Source organism: Apium graveolens, chromosome 10, assembly GCF_009905375.1.
Source record: "Apium graveolens cultivar Ventura chromosome 10, ASM990537v1, whole genome shotgun sequence".
NCBI lineage: Eukaryota > Viridiplantae > Streptophyta > Magnoliopsida > Apiales > Apiaceae > Apium > Apium graveolens.
Genome location: NC_133656.1, coordinates 147,415,141 through 147,431,760, shown reverse-complemented (window position 1 = coordinate 147,431,760; position 16,620 = coordinate 147,415,141). Strand labels below are relative to the sequence as shown.

Here is a 16,620-nt window from a genome sequence, read left to right as displayed (position 1 = left end):
CATTGGTTTCCATTCCTTTGGAAGAGATCTGAGAAATTTCAGATTGGAGTCTTTAGTCTGATAGACTCTTCCATGCAATTTAAGAGCATTTAGTAGCTTTTGGAATCTACTAAAAATATCAGTGAGTGACTCACTTTCTTCATTATGAAAATGCTCATATTGTTGAATCAGGAACTGCATTTTATTTTCTTTTACTTGCTCAGTACCATCACAGATTATCTGTATTGTGTCCCAAACTTCCTTGGCAGTCTTGCAGTTGATAATGTTATCAAACATGTCTGCATCAACACCATTGAACAGAATGTTCATGGCCTTTTTATCTTTCCTGACTTGTTCAATATCAGGATCAGACCATTCATGCCTTGGCTTTGGAACAGATGGTTCATTTCCTGTTGCAGCTCTCATTGGAATATGAGGGCCTCTTTCTATGCAGTCCACATAGGCCTCATCTTGAGAAAGCATATGAAGATGCATCTTTACCTTCCAATGATGGTAATTATCTTTATCAAGAAAAGGAATCTTGACTCCAACATCTTTCTTGTTCATTTTGCTGAATTATTTTGATCTTTAAACTCTTTGTAGATTAAGAGCTTGCTCTGATACCAATTGTTAGTCCCTTAACAATATAACAAGAATTACAGAAGGGGGGTTGAATGGAATTCTTGAACCTTTTTCTTGAAATAAAAATGTTCAACTCGATTATGGATATATTTGTTTTGATTAGCACAATGCGGAATGTAAACTTGAATGAATCAAAACATAAGTAATTAAAAACAAGAGTCTTTAAAAACTTTCTGGTAGATTTAAACAATTCCACCAGAGATATATATAATATATCGAGAGGACTCTGTGTGCAGAAATGCTCACAGCTGCTTACAAAATAGAACTGCTGAGAATACAGGAAATGCTAAAGATTGTGCTTACAAAGATTTCTCTGTTTTTTTATGTTTCTCAGCTATCTCAGTTATATTTTCTATTTGCTACTCTCTTGGTTTATATATTACCAAGATTATAAAGTCAAAAGAACTGAACAAATATAAAATCTAACAGTCTTGATCTTTGCTGCTTTTCGTCCTCTATTACCCAGTTAATGGGCTTCCACAGTGTGTTTGTATCCAACTCGACGGCTGTGTGTCAGCTTTCACTGTTCAACTGATGTTTGAATCTTGATATGATCATCCGTCGACTTCTATGTTAAACATCCGTTGATAGTCATTTGATCATCCGTCGAAGCTTTGTTAATCATCCGTCGGTAGCTATTTTGGCACTTGACTTCATTTCACTTATACAGAATTACAAGACATTGCTTATGTACAGTTAATCAACCTATTCTGCATATCTAGTTAAAGTCAACATGACTTATATGCTACTACAGATTCTATACAAAGGTGCATACATCACTGTGCTACAAACTTATTATTACATAAGCTACTCACTCGATGAATAATAAGTTAATCATCCGTCGGGACTATAATGAGTTATCCGTCGGGACTAAAACTCTTATCCGTCGAGTGCTACATAATTTCACTAAGTAAAATGTACTTAGACATTTTGTTTAAGTGATCATCAAGTACACAACATGTTCACAACAGTTTTACCATGGCTGAGTCTGACTAGTTCCACCAGTGGCGGATGCCGCCGTAGAACTTGCATCCAAAGAATTACAGCTCTTATATACTGTACAGATCATCTACAAACTATAATTGTCGAAAAATACGAATTCAATTCAAATACAAACTGATCAACTATCATAAGTTCGAGACAATAAACATAAGCAAAACAAACCCAATTATTTCAAGATAATAATCGTATAGAAAAGAGAAGTATAAACTGAATTCATATCTTCAATCCAATTTGAAATCCCTAAATCCAATTTGAAATCCCTAAATCCCCAAATCGAATAGTCCAATTTGAAGTGTATAAACTGAAGTGGAGGTCAAAGTACTTACTTAGAAGTATAATCGACGCCGGGAGTGTGTGGATTGTGGAGGACCGGAGGTCGATGCCGGTAGCCGGTGTCCGGTAGGCGGTAGCTTCAATTACTCTGAAACTGTATAGTTTAATATATTCACTTATGTTATGTCTGCACTCTGTAGAGTGTAGTGTAGACTGTAAATATTAAGTGTAGATATAAAAAATAAATTATTATTACATATAAATAATTTCGGTTAATTTAAACGGTTTTCGGTTAACCGCGGTTAAAAATCGGAAAACCGAAAAACCGATTTTTTAAAAAATTATTACCGAAAATCGAACCGAATTTAAAACTCTGGTTAATCGAACCGAAAAAATATCGATTATTCGGTTCGATTTTCGATTAACCGAACCGAATACAAAACCCTACGGGCACATGCTAAAAAAGTGTGATAGATTAGTCTGATAATTTTTGTTAATAAGCTCTCCACTGGAAAAAATCCTTTTGTAATTCCATGAACTTCTATCACACCACTTTTATGAACAAAACAAACCTATATTCATACACATATCTCCATGCAAAACAACACAGAAAAATTAAAAACCAGCTAGCACTGTACAAACAGTACACAACACATGTATATATAAACACACTCATACACACAGCTACAGCACCATTACCAGTCTTCATTCTTGCAAAATGTCTCTCTCTCATCTCTTCTCTCTCCTCACTCTCTCTCTACTCTCAGCTCTCATCACATCTCAGCCATTTCTCAGCTCTCTTGAACAAGAATCTCTCTACCAAGTGCTTGAATCAATCAACTCTGACATTTCTTGGCGCTCTCTCTTCCCAGATGATCTTTGTTACTCCTCTCCACATGGTGTAGTTTGTGAGTATTTTACAAATTCCGGCGCCGGCGCCGGAGAAGAGTCTGTTCATGTGACTGAGCTGAGTTTTGGGTTTATCTCAGATTACTCATCAAACCCACCTTGTAATTATCATTCCAAGATCAACGTACCTGCTCTTTCAGCTTTTAAGCAGCTTAAAAAGCTGCTTTTTTATAAGTGTTTCACCGGAGATGAAGTTCCGGTACCGGAATTTGAAGGGTTTGGTGGGGTTTTAGAGGATCTTGTTTTTATTGAAAACCCATCCTTGGTGGGGCCCTTGAAGGGAGATATAAGGAGTTTGAGTAGTTTGAAGAGGTTTGTTTTGGTGGGAAGCGGGGTTTATGGGTGGGTCCCACATGGGTTAGGAGAGATGAGCAGTTTGGAGCAGGTTACATTGTCAAGAAATAAGTTAAGTGGGGATATTTCAAGGGTAAATCTGTCAAAGTTGAGAAATTTGAAGGTTCTTGATTTGAGTTATAATGGGTTCTTTGGGCATTTGCCAGAATCTTTTGGAGAGTTAGAGAGTTTGTTGAAGCTTGATATGAGTTTTAATCAGTTTTATGGTGAGGTAACAGAGAGTTTCAAGGGTTTAAAGAAGCTAGAGTTTCTTGATTTGAGTTATAACAGGTTTTTTAACTGTGGGGTCCCTTTGGTACTTGGTGAAATGAGTAGTTTAAAAGAGGTTTATTTGAGTGGTAATGATCTTGGAGGGGAGATTCCTGAGATTTGGGAGAATCTTGGGGGTATTTTGAGACTTGGGTTGTCAAGAAATGGGCTAGCTGGTAATATTCCAGGCTCAATGGGGTTGTTTTTGAAGAACTTGTGTTATTTAGGGCTTGATAATAACAAGTTAGAAGGGAGTGTGCCTAGTGAGTTTGGGACATTGCAGTTGGTGAATGAGTTGAATCTTGAAAACAATAGTTTGAGTGGTAAAATCCCATTTGATGCAAAGTTTGTTTCTAAGGTTGGTAAGAAGTTGAAGCTAAAAGGGAACACTCAACTTTGTGTTGAAGAAGAGCTGAGGGATGGTAGTTTTGGTGACCATTTGAAGCATTTGAAGTTATGCAAGAGACCTGATGTTCCCAGACTTGTACTTCTTCGTGAGAGTGGTTCATCTGTTGTGCTTGTTTCTCGTGTGGCGATGGTGATGGCGATTTGGTGGGTTTTGAGTTTGTTCTTGGTAAGTTAAGAGAAGGCAAATAGTTCAGAAACATTGACTAAACTAATTAGGAAACTGGTAGGCTGATAGTGATTAGTAAAATTAGTTGCAATTACAGATATGTAACTAAAGCTAAGAAATTCCAAATGCAGATACATGTAATGATGATTTTGTATTTTGTTAACTTTTTAGTGTAATTGTTTAAAGACAATGATTATCATGAAATACTTTGCTGTTATGGTTTAAAAAGACAATGATTATCATGGCATACTCTGCTACTAGAATTGGCTATATAATTCTAAAGAACACAAAGCAATTTTAAAAACTTTACAGTATGCAATGCCTGGTAGCAATGCTTACATTATGTAACTCAGAATTTGGCTTGTTCTTCTAGCCAATGGTTATACAACATGCATGAAAAGGAGAATAGGATGATTGTTCTACTCATTGGCTGAGGAAGTAATCTTAAAATTCTATTGCATACCATGACTGGATTATATAAAATCCACCAAGAAGTGATGATACCTATTCTTTCACTTTCCCGTTAAATATATCACTAGCTACAAGATTTTGCAGGCAAAAATGAACAATAGGCTGTTTCTCAAGCCACCGCAACATTGGCCTTTTCCACCTCTGGTACAAAAGGTTTGAGCTTGGAAGCAGGTAAAACCTCATTACCAGGTGGCCTAGTCATTGAATCAACATTATCCAATCCAGGTTCGGAGAATGGGTCGGAGAATGAAGTTGAAGGGAGACTATCTTGTGATGCGCCATTAACAGACAGCTCCCTGTCTTTGTCTTTTGATTTTGCTGATCTTGGAGCAGAGGGGTCTCTAGATTTCTTCCGCCTGGTTTTCTTTGGAATATCAGCCTGGTTAGCATCATTGCTCAGCTCTTTGCTTCGTCGAGTGCCTCTACCACTTCCATCAGACTCCTTCTGTCTCCTTGAGCTCCTTGACTTGGATGGATCTCTAATGCGAGACGGACTTGCTCCAGGGCTGTCTGCTGATTGGCGCCGCGATGATTTTGGCAATTCTGGCAGATCTCTAGCTGCAGATTTTATGCTCTTTTTCCTTGTTGAATCTGCAAACACCAAGGCAATTCATGGTTTAAGTTTTTTTTACTCAAAACATTTGAAAATGCCAAAAAATTCGGGCATTTTATACTTAAATTTCATGGTTTCGGGACCAAACTCTAACCTTGAGAAATCCATCTCTTTTCTATATTGTCTATAGGTACTCCTGTGGAATCTAAGGGAGCTGAATGAGCAGCTCCCCCTCCCTTGTACTCCTTCATCTGAATGAGGAAAAAGTATATTTATACGATAATCATCATTTGTTGAAATTTTATGTGCTTTAAAAGTTACAATTTCATTTCATACTAATCAATAAGACTAATACCCAGCTTGGAGATTCAAGTGATGGTCCATCCCACCCTATATGAGCCACATGTTTTACATCTGTTGGTAAGCCAATCTGAATTTCTTCTTCTTTGTCCTCTGCACCATATTTCACAATATCATTAGTACACTTTCACAGATGATACGGTAACAGATACAATAAACAACACAAGCATTTAGAATAAAACAGATCGCCGAGTAGAATGATTTTCTTGTTACGAGAACAAAACCACAAATCCGCCATTATGAAATTCAGACTTGAACTAGAAAATAGAATCCTAGTTCGAGGCGTATCCCAATATTAATCAAACAAATATGTTCCAAAACCAAATATTGATGATCATTCATTACAATGCATGCATGATGAGGCATACAATAAAGAAAAATGACTCACCAAATCTTTGTGATAATTGCTTAAGGCCTTTTAAAAGGCCCTTCATTTTTGTCCCCATTGTCCCCTAAACAAATGCAATCCTCTTGGCTGAAAGTCTACCCCCGCCTTCTTAACTAGGAGGAAACTTTCAACTTACCTCAGATCATGGCCAAATTCTATGACCAAAGGTAAAAATGATCAAAGAGGAAATGGGTAAAAAATGCTGGCAACAATTTTTTACTGCTAATAATATTGTGCAGGGTGGTAAAAATGAGGAAAGAGGGTAACTGTAACAAAGAATTGCAGTTTCACCCCTCTTCACTTGAGGTAAAGATTAATTCCCTATATATATAACTGGTGATTAAAAGCAATTGTTTCGTTAACTTAATGGTAATTAATGGATTTATAATTTTCAACGTGGGATAATTATAACCAGACATGATTCGAGAATCTAGGACTTCTCATTTAGATGTTTTCTCACTTAAAGTACGCTAATTATAGATCAGCAAGTTTGGTAAAAAGAAATCAAATTAGATTTTCCCAGTTCAGCTCTTCTATAATACTTCTGGTTGCCAAGCTGCTGGACTTTTGACAAGTAAGAAGTTATTTTACACAATTTCTACAATCAGATTGTTTTAATATACATACATTTTTAATTTTCTAAAATACTAAAAAGAAATAGAATGTATCCTGAATGACATATCTCGACTCGAAAACCAGAAACAAGCTGGCAAAGGGGCAAATTGAGTGCAAATATTTGGTATTGAATGCAGGGGGAGGAGTAGTACATAAGGTTATTTATGCTCATAATGTAGAGGTATACAAATTTCAACTGCAGTTTAGGCAAAGTACAATAGGATAACAAATATGTATGGTGACAAGTGCATTTTGATTATGGCCTTGTTTGCGAAGAAGGGTACATTTTAGAACATGATCTACTAGGCCGAATAGCTTGTTAGGATGCCTTAAGATCGTCCAATCCAACACTAGCCTGAAATAGGAAAAAGATCAGAGTATAAATAAAGATGGATTTGCAGTACGAATAAGCCTTTTATTAAACAGCATCAAACATTAAGTTATCCATTGTGGTAAAATATAATAACAAAAAATTACTAACCAAGAATTTGTGGTTCTCTTCAAGAAGTGGTGTGAAGTTTGTGCAAAACTTCTCAATATCAGCATTAATGTCACCTGTTCCGCATATAACATCCATAAACTTCTTCCTATCAGGAGCAAGCTTCATCGCTAGCTGTAGTTCCAATAAATTTTTAGCATCATGCGGTGTTGAAATGGTAAAAAGAAGATATAGGTTGTTTGAAAAATAGAAATTATTCATTTTTCATCATCAAATAGATGTTGTTTATCAATTCTCTTTGTTATTAAAAAATTTTATATTCTTTCTACTGGCATAAGCAGTTGTCCATATCTTGTGTGCCAAGAACAAAAAGTAATACAACGAAATTTCTTGTATCTAAAGGTAAATGCCATTAAAATTCTGATATCTTACTTATTATGATCATGAATATATACAGTCAAGCTTCACAAGTTTTTGTCACAAAAATTTATGGACCATGTAGGTTATATTAATTAATGCTTGTATAAATGAGACCTTGTATAAATACACATCACTAACAATTTCAAAACAAATATAAAGAATAAAAATACCGAGAAGGTTGAGCTGGCCAGCCAGCCATGCCATTTCTTTAGTGTCTTCTGGTACGAATCTGCACAAGCCTGTGGCATAGTCCAGTCTTCATGCTCAAGCAGATTTCGGAACAATTCAAGCAAGAAATCCATCGCCCTGAGTAAAACGACATTATCCGTATCTTGCGTGGAGATTATTTTTTTTTTGCTAAATATCTTGCGTGGAGATTTTCATTATTAACATTCTAAAAACTGTATAAGCAGCAATCAAGTACAAGTACAGCTCATCCACAAATACATGATCACAACACAAGTGTGAACATGGGCAAAGCAGATCTCAAATGACAGAAAGGTCATCTACCGGACTACTGAAGTAAAAGTGGCAACTAATACTCACCTTGTTAACCAAAGAAGACCATTAGTGCAGCTGGAAGAACCTTTTGCGGTCTTAGCTTCAACTTCCACTCTTACCATATTGTAGAGGAGGTTGAACTCCGATGGGCTAGTTAGATACTTGTTTTCCAACCTCTAATGAAGAGACAAGAATATACACAGTTAAAGACTAGATTTAGAATATCTACAAGAAGTTTGCAAAAGAATATGAGTGATTCTGGTCCATTATGTGTCCAAATAATAATTAAAAAAACACACTACATTAGGGAATACTATATTACTATTTAAGAATTCAGTAAACGAATTTGTAATATAGAATTTAGAGGTTGAATGGATACACATTGTGGCTTGGGAATTTATATATAAAAGTGTTTCTACTGTAGATGTTTAAACCCGCAAATTATCAAATGACTTGGCGGATGAGCAGTGACACGGATATGCTTTAAGGACCGACACCACCAATTGCTACTTGCTAGTCTCCTTACACCGCCAACTCTTAGTCTACTTTTTTATTATATAACTTACAAATACTAAGCATGTACACAACTTGGTCGAATTTCAGTTTAATAGACCTTGGTATCCAACTACATACCGAAAAGCCATACAGAGTTTATCAATAACAACATATAGTGAAGAACTTCTTGCATTAGAAGGTCAACTGATCACACATTTTAATAGATCTAAATTGATGTTAAATATTCTCTTACAGTTACTACATGCAATGTAATAACACATAAAGTAAAAATACATACTGTTATATTACCACCGATGTCGGATTTCACAAGTGCCATGGCAGCTCCAAATTTGTCTGGAATTATAAAACAATCATTTAAATTTGTATGTTTTCTAAACCTTATATGAATTATAGCATCTACAACAATTTCAGATCAGTAAAATAACATAACCAATACTACGGAAAAAGAGTCTACCTTCAGACTAATATGCTGTTCAAAAAGATAAAACAATAAAGTGCAATATAAAAAAAATGCCTAGATCCATAAGATTAAAATCAGTAACTGGATGACATCTCAGCCAATCAATAACATATATTTAGTAATTTTATTCAAGTTTAAGGGATTCTAACAAGAATGAAGAATCTAACAAGAAATTAACAAATCGATAAATTTAGGGGAGGCAAAAACAATGTGAAAAGAACAAGTTATCCAGATATTTCAGAAACTCCTTAAAATTTCTAAATGTATACCTATAACAGGCATTATTTGCTTGCATACTTCAAGAAACTCCTTTGTGAGCATTTCTCCACCCTCAGACTTCACGTGTTTCATTCCCTCTAGTGCAGGAACAAAGACAGTGCCTTCCATCTTATGTCTTCACTACATGATAAAAAGAAAAATAATAAAATTTTATCGCATAGATAATTCTCTTATTCTTACAGTAACAAGAGAACATCCCAACTCAGAAAGTCAACAATAGTAAAGCACGATACCAACAGTATGTAATGCATTACATAATACTAAAAGAACCTTTACAGAACAATGTAGTCAAAGATACAAGTAATGGCAATGATTACGTTAACTCTGGAACACCGAAGTTTTAAATTAATTTGGACCTTATTTGACATTGTTTGGTTAACTTCCTAGCTTAAATCTTTATAATAATTTATATGCGCACAGTCATGGTTGTAAAAATCGGTAATCGGTACTAATCGGTTTAGGTACCGATTAGGGATTAATCGGCAAATCGGGGATTAATCGGAGGGATTAATCGCAACAAAAATCAGATTTATTTAAATATTTTAATATTATTTAATATATTTATCTTATTTATTATGAAATATATAATTCAAAAATAATTTATAAATATTAATCGGATTTCAAAAAATAGATCGGCCAAATTTTTTTAAGGATTAATCGGGGATTTTTAGAACACGGGCGCACACACGTATCGTGCATATACAAATTTAAATTAATTTGGACCTTATTCAACATTGTTTACTTGACTTACTGCTTCGAGCTTAATCGTAAAAATTAAAGCACACAGACATTTCGTGCATCGACAAATCAAGATATCAACTTTTTAATCTAAATAAACACAAAATTAAGACCAGACCTTTTTTTTTGAAAGGCAAAGAAAACACATCATGATAACTTAAATTAAACAAAAAAAAAACCAATGATCAAAGCAACAGAAAATGCAAACATTTCATATACATAATTAAAAACCAAACCCATCAAAAAGATCGAATCTTGAAGCACCCCACATAGATTATATTCATCACCAAGCATTTTCAATCAAGAACTTAAATAAAACTTCAAATTAATGGAGTATAAAACAGATCTTATAGGCATTTAAATTCAAGAATATAATACATAAATATATACAGAAAAATCAAAATTAAAATTTGTACCTTATTGTTGTTGTTCTTGAATTGTTGCTGGCTTTAGAATAACGCAAGAAAATAAAATACTGGAGATTGATTGACTATATGTGTGTGTATATTTACAACGTGACTGTAGTCAAATTAAAAAGACCAGTAATTTTGAAGGGCTCAATTGGGTAAGTTTAAGTGAGACTAGACTGGGCTCAAAAGCGTCCCTAAATAAGACTTTTAATAACTGGATAATTGTTGCGTTTCAAAATAACTGGATTATTGTTATTTAGTTCTTTATTTAGTTCCAAAAGAGATTCCAAATTATATTGTTCTACTCCTTAAATAAAAGATTTCAGGCTATCTGTGTGAGCCCGTGAGATTTATTCAGTGCGCAGGGTTATCTATGATAAAAAAATTTGGGATTTTGAATTTTTCGGTACAAGTCGTTTTGTTAAAAAATTATTCAATGACATTAAAATGTTGTTGATATGGTACATTTTTATTACATGTTATCATCCATGTGGACAAATAATTATAAAAACACGATAAAAAATATCACAAGCTATCGATTTTTATATATTATTATTCATATCGAGTTAAGTTCTATGAAATCCACAATTTCATTGAAGTCCTAAGTTCATATTTATTCTACCAATAAAATATTACAAAATATATTATTTGTAAAACATATTTTACAAATATAAGAGATTTCTTGAGCAATCCGAGAATCACTTTGATTCACCACTTTAATAGAAATCTTTATAATTTCATATATTGTATAAGTAAAATATTACAAAACATATTATGTTCTGTAACATTATCTTGAATGTTCTGCAAACTAAATATGTTCTTTAGAATAATATACTGTAATAACCCCAATTTTTGAGAAATTTTGAAACCCTTATGAATAGTGTTTTTGCTGAACGAGAAAACTTTTCATGCCACGCTATGTAGGGGTTCTGTTATTGATCTTATGGGATATTATTAGTACTCTATGTGGTATATAAGTGTATGTAAAGATCGTCAGAATCCAATTCCGAACACTTTGATTTTTCCCGGAAATTCACAAGATACGGAGAGAATTGAGTATAAGGTAACATGATAAAAAGGATTTAAATTAAAGGATTATAGGAGAGGATCATAAAAGGAATATAATATATTGAGAAAGGTTAAGGGAACCTAAGTAATAAGATCCCGGGTATGATCCCTCAAACGATAAACGAGAACGAAAGATAAGCGAACCGTAAAACAAATAAGTGACCAAGAGACAAGCTTGTACAAGAAGCCAGGGATTGTGACATCATCAAACCACAAGGTGTGGACAAGTGGGAGCATTATGACATGTGCAAGGTGACATAGGCATGACAAGAAAGGAAGGAGATGTGGTGACTTTTTAACCACACAAAACCAAGGGCAACTAGGTAATTCACTAAAACAAACAACAAAAATCAACCAACCAAAAGCAAATCAAGCCAAAACACAAAATTCTCTCTTCTTCTTCTTCATGCTCTCGGGTGGTTTTCTTAAAAAATGAAAGTCCAAGCTCCTCCACTTACTATTTAGCAAGGTAATTATCTAAGCTTCCCCATGGATAGTTACATAATTCCTATAAGTTTAAGCTTCTAATTCCAAGCCAATCTTTTTCTATAAATCATGAAAGAAGATGGTGAATAGTGTTTTCAAGAACTAAAATTTGTGTTCTTGAAGTTTTGTTTAGATTAAGCTTGGATAAGGACTTTAAGGTGATTCCAAGCCATTCTCTTGATTCTCCACTCTCCAAGGAAGGTATAAACTACAAACCCTAGCTTTAGTTTTGAGTAATTAGGATTGAATGTGTTTGATTTAGCATATGTGAAGCATGATGCTTGATTGGTTGAAGTTTGGTTGAGTTTGTAGAGATTAGTTGGGTTTGTTGCATTGTTGGAGTTGTAAATCTTGGTAATTAGTTAAAGAACCTAAGTAAAGCTTTTAGTTCATGTGAGGAATAAGTATAAATGGTTAATGTGGATTTGTTGGGGCTGTTATGATGTGGTTTGGAGGGATATTGGTTGTATGATTGATTTGGGGTTGATTTGTGGTTGGTATTGAATGGTTTAAAATTTGGGAAATCGCGTAAACATAGCCGTCGTAACGTCCGATTTTCTGTAGACTGTTTTTGTGCATAACATTAGGACCCGAGAACCCCCTGCTAGATTATGACCACTGCCATGTCTAGATAGCTCATGTTACGAGCTTCGTTTTAATATGTAGTTCGTTCGATTCCGATGCACGGTTTAGGAGAAACGACCGTTTCAAGTAACGGCGTTTCGCGAACGAAACTTTTCCCCTCGCCTTACTTTGAAACATAGGTTAAAGACCAAAAAGGGTTAATTAATGTATGAAACATTTATGGTAAGTGTGTTAGGCAGTTGGTAAGACACTCGCGAAGGAATCGCTTTAAAACTCGTAAAGGTTAAATTATTAAAAATGGTGGAGCCGAGGGTACCCGAGTGACTTAAGCGAATCAGTGAGCGCAAAACGAGCGTTAGAGTCTAAGTTAGTTAAAGTATAGTTTTACAAGTGACTTTGGTTTAATTCCAACTTACTTGTTGCTTATAGGTTACCAGACTCGTCCCGAGCCATTCGTAACCCCCAGTCGCTCAGGCAAGTTTTCTACCCGTTATACTGTTGCTGTGATGTAAATATATGTATATGCATTATCTTGTGATATTGCATGATTGTTATTAGCAAATTTTGCGATATATTGGAGCATGCTAATATGGTATATATGCATGTCTGTTTCGTAATCTGGTTATCTATCTGTTGATTTCAATGCTTATAGTTGCATAATACCTATGCTAGAAATAAGCAAGTAGTTGCGTATACCCTTAGTATAGGGGATAAAAGGTGAACATATTTCTAAACCGGGAGTCGATGTTTCCGAGTATATTATATATATATATATATTTATTTATATATATATATGGATATAGTTTTTAAAACTATTAATCGAATAAGGTTTATTCGATAACTTTAACTTTATTTTATTATTGAATATTATTTTGAATATTCATTCGAGGACTTATGACTCCTTTTACTTTATTAATGAATATTATTTTGAATATTATTCGAAGGCGTATGACTCCTTTTATTTATTTATCTGAATATTATTTGAATATTCATTCGAGGGCTTATGACTCTTTTATATTATTTATTGAATATTATTTGAATATTCATTCGAAGGCTTATGACTCAGTTTATATTATTTAATGAATATTATTTGAATATTCATTTGAGGATCTATGACTCCGATTATTTGCTGAAATATATTCTTTATTTTATTAAAGAATAAGGTGTTAATAATCAAACTTATTTTCGATTATTCAAATAAAGATAATACTTTCATATAAGTATATCTTTGGTTATTTAATACTCGTTTCAAGTATAAGTTTTAAAACTTCTACTTCAATTATTTTTATAAAAGATTATTCTTTATGGGAATATTATTTAAATAATAATATTCAGTCATTTTCTAAATATTCTAGGGACTGATTTACTTCATTAAATCAGCTTTACTCCAAACACTCTTTAAAGTGTTTTCGAGTCTTCAAAATGATTTTTAAAAGTTAGAGCGGATCCCAAAACTCATTTTTATATTTAAGATCTTCCTTTTAAAGGGGATTTAAATACTCGTTCAAAACCTGGGGAATCCGGCTCTGTGGTGTATTTTATATTCGCAACAAGGTTGCAGTTTTGGTAAATGAATTGATTACTTACCCAACGTTCGGGAAGTAAGTCCATCTATTGAGTCGACATAAGCAACATGGGCTCAGTGGGCGTCCATGATAGTGTAAGTGGCTCAGTGGGAGTCCATCAAATGCATAAGTGGCTGAGTGGCAGTCCAGCATAGGTCCTAATGCGGCCAGGGTGATGACCAGTGGGGAATTCGTCCATCTACTAGTAGAAAAGGTTACTTATGGGTATCTTTGCCTGATCAGCAAGATATCTGGTTTATGCCAAAATTCTTTTCCTTTCCAAAATTCATTGAATATTTCAAACTCTGTTCATACTTTACATAACAGAGGTTCCAGGAAATGTTTAAGAGATATATATATGTGGATATATATATATCGCGACTAAATAAAGTATCTCGTAACTTTATTTCAGTCAATAATATTTCAAAGATTGAATCTATTCAAATCTTGTCTTGTAGTCTCATCTATGTGATGAACTTTTGAAACTGATTATAACTTGAACGGTGGTAGTTCAAGTAGTATTGGGAAAGATATAAGTATATTGGGGTATTTGGTAACCTCATCTTTTAAACTTATATCTAATTAATAATTGTCTTAGGAATGACAAAGATTTTCAGAAAAACGTTGAAACAAGGTTAGATATATGAGATCACCTTGCAACGATATTTTTTTATACAGTTATACACTGGGACTTTGTGTATATTATGCATGGAAGAGGACTTCCAATATTTTGAAAAGTATATATGTATATATACTGAATATTTTGCGACTTCATCGCATTAAGATATCAAACTTGGTTCATTTCTTTTGACCAAGACTTTCATGAGTATTATGAGTAGGCTCATATATTGTAAATCATTATACATATTATTTTGGTGGGCTTGCTGCTCACCCTTGCTTTATTTCTTCATCACACAACAACAGTTAGGAAAGATGGCCAGACTCCAGCAGACCCCGCGCAAGCGCGTGGGAAGCGTCCCGCGTCTTCCCGTTGATGTTGTAGCTGCCATAGCTGCAGAGGTAGATCTATTGTAGATCAGACCATCTACTTTTGAGAATCAATTATGTATAATTATAACTTGTGGCAGATAATGGCAATTAACTGTAAATTTATCAAGTAATCATTTTGGGTTGTAATAACTTTTAAATTGTGGATTCAAAGACTTGTACTTATTTAAATTTCATCTCTGAGACTATAACGGGTTGTGGTGTGTGTTAGTGTGGGGTCACAGCATAAGGTTATTATTATTAATTAAGTGAAGTGATATTGTGGAAAGAAAGACCGTGACGACCCGGATCCTCGACCCCGGATCTGGGGGTGTTACAGAAATGGTATCAGAGCTAAGCGTTATAAACCTCAGAGATGATGGGACGTTAAGATAATAAGTTAACTAAGATAATAAGAACTCTTGCCAAGTTCATAGTCGGGCTACCTAACGTAGCACTGACAGTTAAAACCCTTATGGGAACCCTTATAAATATCATGATAGGAGCGTAGTTCGTTATCGTATATAGTAGCGGGACTCCGAACCCTGAGGTTGAGGAGCAACAGCGCGATGATGTTTATTACTAATTGGAGATCGGATTGTGGATCCGATAGAGTGTCCTAATGCAGGACCGGATGATGTTGATATTGAGAATGTAGCGGTTGAGGATGTTGTCCTAGAAGGGATAGTTGCTGAGAAGGATTCCATGGAGGATCCTGACAAGAATGAATAAAGGACCACTGATGAATTGATGACCATGGTTAGGTCGACTACCAGAGGTAGGATTGGTTGATCACTACCGGAGGTTCGTTCAAGTTTGTAAAGATAGTAGCCCCCTTTAACGTGGCTTACTCGTAAGACTGAGAAGTTCGAATGGACAGAGAAATGCGAGAACAGCTTTCAAAAAAAAAAAAAAAAAAAAGAAGAAGAAATTGAAGTGGAAAGGAATATAACGACAATAGAGTTTGAGGTATGATAAGGGAGTTGGGTACGAGGAAACCCTAACGACTCGTAGCAATAGAAATAGAAAAGTATGCATTCGTCAGGATGAGGGTGATTCACCATAAGTTAAAATTGATGGTTGAGGGCATAAGAGATACATATAGTTTATCCCCTGTAAGTTGGGAGGATTCGAGGAAACCTTGAGATAATTCGAAGGATAAATAATGAGACGCGGATAGACTAAGGGGATAAGAAAGTAAGAAATTAAGAAAATTGGATGAAGGAAGTGACCTTCAAGAAGGTGAAGTGTAAGACCGGTGGCATGATACCCAGAAAGGGAGACGCCAGATATGAAAGATATCCCAACATTGAGGTGACTGTTGAGATAAACAACAAAAGTAAATAAGGAATTATTAAGAAGAAGTTCACGTTGAACACGACCAATATTTTCCAGAACATCCATGTTATCGTTACCAGATTAGGCAAGAAAAGCGGATAACCGTTGTTATCTTTTGGAGGCCATTTTGATTAACCTCATTTTGTATACAGATGTTATTGTGAAATTAGGCATTTACTATCGAGGTGGGAATGATTGAATAAGATACCCATATCAGGGATATATGACTTTATTTATCCATGGAAGGATGCTTGTACCTTTTTAAAGGTGAAATTAAGGATAGAACATCGGTAACTTAAAACGAATCCTAGGGGAATGCATAAAGGTTGGCATTTCACCCTTGATAGGGATAGTATGAGTTTTGACAGTATGAATTGGAAAGCATTAAGGTAATAATAACCTTTAAGGATCAGTGGAGAAATTTTTCAGAAGTATATAGACAATGGTTCTAGTAATAGT

At 34.6% G+C, this 16,620-nt stretch overlaps 3 protein-coding genes across 4 annotated transcripts; 1 reads left to right on the top strand and 2 right to left on the bottom strand.

The window, feature by feature from the left end:
- The first annotated feature begins 2,614 nt into the window (after window positions 1-2,614).
- LOC141691118 (uncharacterized) lies at window positions 2,615-4,207 on the top strand. Its single transcript, XM_074495862.1, has 2 exons — window positions 2,615-3,982; window positions 4,154-4,207. The coding sequence occupies exons 1-2, from the start codon at window positions 2,615-2,617 to the stop codon at window positions 4,205-4,207; spliced, it is 1,422 nt and encodes a 473-aa protein (XP_074351963.1).
- Window positions 4,208-4,277: 70 nt separating this feature from the next.
- Window positions 4,278-6,060, bottom strand: LOC141689386 (CRIB domain-containing protein RIC6-like). The gene is made up of 4 exons (XM_074493659.1): window positions 5,755-6,060; window positions 5,362-5,459; window positions 5,161-5,257; window positions 4,278-5,044 (listed from the first exon to the last, which is right to left on the bottom strand). The coding sequence occupies exons 1-4, from the start codon at window positions 5,810-5,812 to the stop codon at window positions 4,563-4,565; spliced, it is 735 nt and encodes a 244-aa protein (XP_074349760.1). The 5' UTR covers window positions 5,813-6,060; the 3' UTR covers window positions 4,278-4,562.
- Window positions 6,061-6,461: 401 nt separating this feature from the next.
- LOC141693380 (glycolipid transfer protein 1) lies at window positions 6,462-10,298 on the bottom strand. 2 transcript variants are annotated; one of them, XM_074498473.1, is made up of 7 exons: window positions 10,139-10,298; window positions 8,975-9,104; window positions 8,523-8,578; window positions 7,775-7,905; window positions 7,399-7,534; window positions 6,851-6,982; window positions 6,462-6,724 (listed from the first exon to the last, which is right to left on the bottom strand). In XM_074498473.1, exons 2-7 carry the CDS (start codon window positions 9,090-9,092, stop codon window positions 6,689-6,691), a joined length of 609 nt encoding a protein of 202 aa, XP_074354574.1. In that variant the 5' UTR covers window positions 9,093-9,104; window positions 10,139-10,298; the 3' UTR covers window positions 6,462-6,688. The 2 variants fall into 2 exon arrangements, with proteins under 2 accessions (XP_074354574.1, XP_074354575.1); XM_074498474.1 differs by having other exon boundaries at window positions 8,975-9,099; window positions 10,139-10,294.
- Window positions 10,299-16,620: the final 6,322 nt, after the last annotated feature.